A 6,201-nucleotide genomic window follows, 5' to 3' on the forward strand; every position below is an offset into this window, starting at 1 on the left:
TGAACTTTATTTGAAAAAAAGCTGGTCCAACAATTCCCTTTTATTTTTAGTGTAAAATAAAAGTAGTCAATGTGGTATTGAGCCATTTTTTAACTGTGATATTTGATATATTGTTAAGTCTCTACTAATGTGAAAAGGCAGGATTTGGTCATTAAAAGTGAAAATTTGTTCAGAAATTATTAACCAGCTTTGGAAACTAATGTTTGCAGCCTGTATGCTTTTAAATAATGATAATAATAATAATAATAATAATAATAATATAAAAACACACTCGATAAATAAACTTTTATTTCCAGAAAATCAACAAGAATATCTCAGGGTAAATAATTAACTAAATTCAACAATAGCGGGGGAAAAAAACAATTCAACAAACAAATAGAATCAAATAAAACATCTGTATGTACAGTAGTCGGAGGAAAACATTAAAAGTGCAAGATTTCACTCTGAAGCATCTTCGTCCGTTCATTTGAGTCCGTGCTGCGTCTCCTTGTGTCTCCGCAGGTCCACCTTCCTCTGGAAGCCTTTCCCGCAGAGGTCACAGCCGAAAGGTTTGAAGCCCGTGTGTTTCCTGCTGTGCGTGATGAGGTTGGAGCTCTGACTGAAGGCCTTCCCGCACACCTGGCACTTGTGCGGCTTCTCACCTGCGGCGGGAGCGAGATCGCATGGTTAAAAAAACAGAACTGTTTTAACTTTAAAAAGTAAGTGTCTGGGCTGCCATGAAATTTAAAGTTGATTGAATCTGAAAGGACAAAACGTCATATTAATTCAGCTGTACTTGAGAAAACATGTTCAATAAACTTAAGATGTTAAGTTGAACCAACAACAGTTCAGTCACACTGAGGAACAACAAAAATTGATTTCCTTTTACATTTTCTCAGTTTAAAGAGTTAGTTCTGCATTTCACATGAAGAGGCTACTTTGTTCCAGCACTGCCCCGAAAACAATATGTGAAACTGCTGCCAGTAAATTTATTAAATTTTAACTTCGAGGGTGTAGAGACGGAATTCAGTACGAGGTTTGCGATGTGAAAACAATAACGTGTTTTCATCATATATATTTTCTTCAAACTATAAAAAAAGAAGGATATCAGGAGAGTTTTAACTCACACAATGCATGCTGGGAAGTCTGCTAATTTGCTGATTGTGTTCCTTTAGAAACTTAATTAGTTGATTGAACTCTGTACAGTACGTTCATTCAAGTCAATTTCAAGTCTGAAGAACTTGTGTTTATAAGTTCCAAAAATAAAGGCTTGAAATTTTTATTTTAAATAACTTGAACAAATAAAATGTGTAAAATCGTGTTAAGTTAATGAGAAAAGATTAGTTGGTTCCACTAAATTGATGTTTTATTTTTACAGTGTAGGCAATGGTGTTTGTTTTGTTTTTGTTTTTGTTTTGGGGGTGGAGTGTGGGGTGTTATTATGACTTTCATTTTGTTCAGTGTGTCTCACCTGTGTGGATAAACGTGTGTTTTTTCATGTCTGACTTCTGGTGAAACCTTTTCCCGCAGTACTGGCAGGGATACGGCCGCGTGTCCGAGTGGATGAGCAGGTGCGTGGACAGCGTGGAGGAGCGCTTGAAGCTTTTGCCGCAGATTTTACAGCTGAAGCTCCTCTCCTGAAAAAAATATATATGGGAAGTGTCAGCGTGGAAGGCCTCAAAATATTGGATTTAACTGCAAAAATTTAGCAGGCCTGAAATCTCTGAGCGGCTCAGAGGCCTTTGTTGGACTTCATTTCCAGTCAGAGGCCTGTACCTGTGAGTGGACCGCCCGGTGCTGATCCAGGCTCACCGCATGTCCGAAGGTTTTCCCGCAGATCCCGCACTCAAACGGCCGCGTCCCGCTGTGCGACCGCCGCACATGGACCTCCAACCCGTGAGGGGTGGAGAACACCTTTGGGAAAATAAGACGGATTACATTTTTATTTTGAAATCAAACTCAAAATGGAAAATTAATTTTATGGTTGAAATACACATTTAAATTCATCTTAACCCTGATAATAATAATAATAATAATAATAATAATAATTAATAATAATAATAATAATAATAATCTTTGCAAACTCAGACAATATCAAAACAATCGAACTATTATGCTTTTGGTCAGTAAACGCACCTTGCAACATTTGATGCACTTATACGATCCACTTGACTCGAGGTTGGAGCACGTGAAGTCACTTTCAGACTTGATTTCTGTACCGCGGGAATTCTTCTGCTTTACATCCAGGTACAGGTCGTCTCCGTCCCGAGTCCTGCACATCTGGTGGCCAGTTGAGGAATAGTCCTGGTAGCAGCCCCGCTGTGCGTAAAGCGGCTCGGCGCCGCCGTCCTCTGCGCCGTAGATGCTGACAGGGGAGTGAGGCTCCCTGTGGCCCTGCTGGAGGTGGTGGTGGTGATGATGATAGGGCCCCTGAACCAGGTGCCTGAGCTCAGAGCCGGAGTAGGCCGTCCAGGAGTAAGGGAAGAGCGGGATGTTGAAGTGCTGAGCGTCGTCAGCTGCTGGAGGGGAGCATTTCTCTGAATCTGGAAGTTAATTTGGAGGATGTGAGTGAGATCTGTACTTCATGGCCTGTCTTCAAGTTTGATGATTTGGAAACTGCACACTGGGCCTTATACTGGAAATGACGTGCGTAATATTAGGCTAATTTTAGACTATAAACATGTAAACCCCTGAAGTCACCGCACCAAAATACTGCACCTTAGATTTTCTGTGACTTTGTGATATGTGACAAAATATTTGGTTTCCTTTTTTTTTTTTTTTAAATGAAATCAGTTATCTAATACAGATTAAGGTATGCACATTCCTTGATGCCCCTATTTTGACTTCAACATCACAATAGTTGTGTTCAATCTTCTCCTTCATAATAATCAAATCCACATCATCACTTTACTCCAAGTGTTAACAGCACTGAGAATCGCTTTTTAACATTAATATTCTCTGTATCATTTATTTATCTAGGGAGATATAGGGAAGGTTATGTGAAAATGTCCTAAGAAATGTCTTATAACTTTCATGTTATGACAAAATATTGGACACATATATCAATTTAAAAACAGTGCAGAGAATGTTGAAAGGATTTTAGCTGGTATGGATTTATGGCAGCTGTTGATGATTACATTTTGAGCTGGTCTGTTATAATAATGACACACTCACAGTTTACAGAAGCCTGGCACGCTCAAACAAACTTTGTTGTATTTTTAATCCTCCTCTGACACTTGTGAAAACAACCGTGATGGATGAAAATGGATGAAAACAGACCTGGTGAGGAGGAAGGAGACGGGGGACGCCAGAAATCACAGTCGGAGGATCGGTCACACACGCTGCCTCCGCAGCTCAGCGGGGAGCTGGAGGACAGCGACCCCGGTGAGAGCAGCCTGGACCCGGGGGACAGTCTGTCAGCGGCGGCGCTCACATCCTCCAAGTTAGGCTCAAACTCCGCCTGAGATTTGTTTTCTGGTGACAACAGAGGAATGCAACTGACTGACAACTAGGAAATTAATTATACTTTAAAAGGAAAATATGATGTAAATAATTCCCATGGGGACAGAGCTGTTTTAACGGGATTTTTCAACCATTTTCGTGCGTAATTACGCACAAATGAACCTACCTGCGCAAACGTGAGCCAGAATAGTGTCCAGTCTGTTGTAATCATCGTCCAGGTAGCGGGGCTGGTGGTAGCTGTGGGCCCGTTTACTCTTCACCAGGAAAGACCTCGGCATGGTTTCTGTCTTTGAGTGCTGCTAAGGTCCGAAATCCGCCACTTCACTCCTCTCCTCTCCACGCTGCTCTGACTTTATCTCTGGACAGATTGGAACACTATTGGTTGACAGGCGAGACGGCGTTGGGATTTTTGGCAGGCTATTACGCATGCGCAGAGGAGCCGTATCGTTTACCAGGTGTTGTGGGGGCAGGTGGCCAAAAGCGGGACCACCGTCCCCCCAAAGGATCCCGGCAGAGATGGGATTGGAGAGGATATATTATATGTCCTCAGTGGTAGCAGAGCCGAATCACATAAGAGGAAGTTTACAGGGATGTTTTATAGAGTTTAGTACACTGTAAATTTAGGCTGTAACTATTCTATGACCTAACTAATCTTTGCTCATTAACTTAACTCAAATATACAGATTTTATTTATTCATGATTAAAGTTTCTAGTATTAAATTCCAGGACACTTAATGATTTACAAACACGGTCGCTCTAACCTGAAATATTTTGAAACAAGTTGAATGTAGAAGGAAATCAAAATTGTTTGTCATGTTCAGTGTGACTAAGGAGTTGTTAGTTCAGCTTACTATCTTAACCTAACTGCGTTAGTTTTCAAATACAGCTGAATTCAAATCAAGTTCATCCGACTTGAAGTTTGTTTTGTATCGTTACAAAATTACCTCAGCTTGTCTTTTCAACTTCAGTCAACTTAAAATTTTAAGGCAGCCGGGACACTAACAAGTGAAAACAGAAAACATTTTTACAGTACATGCCTGATGTTGACATAATTAACTATAATATGATCAGTATGAAGGCTATTTTAAAATAAAGTTTAAAAAAAAGCTAAAATAAAGCTAAAAGAGATTTTTCTCTAATACTGGAAACTGCTTCTAATGGGTGTCCACTGTTGGAAAAGGTGTTTAAACGTCTCAAGAAATAAAAACTAAATTCAAACTGAGATTGAATTCGTGCGCCCACCAGTCTGTAACGTTGGTTCAAATTGATATCACAAGCCTAAACTCTAATTTAATCGAATATACTGATTTAAAAAAATGGATTTTCGTCAGGCCAAATGATTCCAAAACGTTCTTTGTCGATATGATTTGGGTGTGATGAGACATAAAACGTGTGTTTGTGGAGAGGCAGCGCAGCCTGTGATGGATAACGACCTATTTGTTTGACTGCTTGTAAAGTGATCCTGTTAATGAGACGTGCGCGGCCGCTCTGCACAACAGCCTGCTGGTGGGGAGCCGCAGTATCCCTTTACAGTTACACTGACTTCAGCCTTATTGTTTTACATCATTAAAGCCCCCTCCCGGCCCCATAACACGGGCCCAATTAGACTGTCCACGGAAAAAAGACGCGGGGCAGGACGCGCAAAGTGCCAAGTGGAATATTAAAAAAAAAAAAGAAAGAAAGAAAGAAAGAAAGAAAGAAAGAAAGAAAAAAAAGATAAATTAAATCAAAAGTTGCCGGTAGAAATCTGACAAAATCATAGCGAAGTTTTGGGTTGTGTTCAAGGTCGGACCAAAGCAAGGCGCTATCGATTTTTGTCCGTGGTGGGAACCGAGTTTGTTTGATGCAGCTGCAACAAGTGAGAGACCCTGCAAGCAAAGCGCAGATAGCCGAGGCGTAAAAGCTTGAAACACATGTCCCATACTCACACTGCAGCACTTAATATCCCAGCTCTGAGAACACACACTGTCCTGAACTCTGTCCAACATTCAGTCTGAGTGTCATGACTATCAGCCACAAGCTGCAGAGACACACACACACCACAAACCCTCCGCTACTCATACTGTCACACACATGTGCACTCTCTTTTTCTCTCTCTCTTTCCTCCCCTCCCTCTTTCACACTCACACTTTTTTAATGTCAGTCAGCCATGACCGTCAAACAAAAACACTGATTCATGTTTTGATAAAAGAGTGCAGCAGACATTTGCATTTTACAAAAATAGATCATTTAAATTGAACTTTGAAACTGATTTCCTCTCATTATTACAGGCTTTTATTTCCTCGGAAAGTCTCTTTATTTTACAGATTACTCCTTCATTGAATTATAAATACAACTTATTAAAGTTTAAATGAAGTAAAAAATTATGTTTATCTTCTGGAAAGCGATTAAAAACAGCCAGTGACTCATTCTGTGTGCAGGACTTTACTAAATTTCCAGAAAGTTTAGTCATGAACCATTTTTCCAAGATAAGCTCTTATATCATGGGGGCGGCACGGTGGTGCAGTGGTTAGCACTGCCGCCTCACAGCAAGAAGGTCCTGAGTTCGATTCCCCGGCTTGCTGGGGGCAGGGCCTTTCTGTGTGGAGTTTGCATGTTCTCCCCGTGGGTTCTCTCTGGGTTCTCCGGCTTCCTCCCACAGTCCAAACACATGCATGCTAGGTTAATTGGTGACTGTGAGTCTATGTGTCAGTCCTCCGATGGTGAACCACGCCTCTCGCCCAATGTCAGCTGGGATAGGCTCCAGATCAATCATCTCCA

At 41.0% G+C, this 6,201-nt stretch overlaps 1 protein-coding gene across 1 annotated transcript; it reads right to left on the reverse strand.

Annotated features, from left to right (window-relative positions):
• Nucleotides 1-270: 270 nt before the first annotated feature.
• gfi1aa (growth factor independent 1A transcription repressor a) lies at nucleotides 271-5,526 on the reverse strand. The gene is made up of 7 exons (XM_084733119.1): nucleotides 5,370-5,526; nucleotides 3,608-3,799; nucleotides 3,259-3,453; nucleotides 2,116-2,522; nucleotides 1,756-1,893; nucleotides 1,451-1,616; nucleotides 271-641 (listed from the first exon to the last, which is right to left on the reverse strand). Exons 2-7 carry the CDS (start codon nucleotides 3,717-3,719, stop codon nucleotides 463-465), a joined length of 1,197 nt encoding a protein of 398 aa, XP_084589245.1. The 5' UTR covers nucleotides 3,720-3,799; nucleotides 5,370-5,526; the 3' UTR covers nucleotides 271-462.
• Between the last annotated feature and the right edge of the window lie 675 nt (nucleotides 5,527-6,201).

Source organism: Lutjanus erythropterus, chromosome 12 (genome assembly GCF_056507025.1).
Source record: "Lutjanus erythropterus isolate fLutEry1 chromosome 12, fLutEry1.hap2, whole genome shotgun sequence".
NCBI lineage: Eukaryota > Metazoa > Chordata > Actinopteri > Lutjaniformes > Lutjanidae > Lutjanus > Lutjanus erythropterus.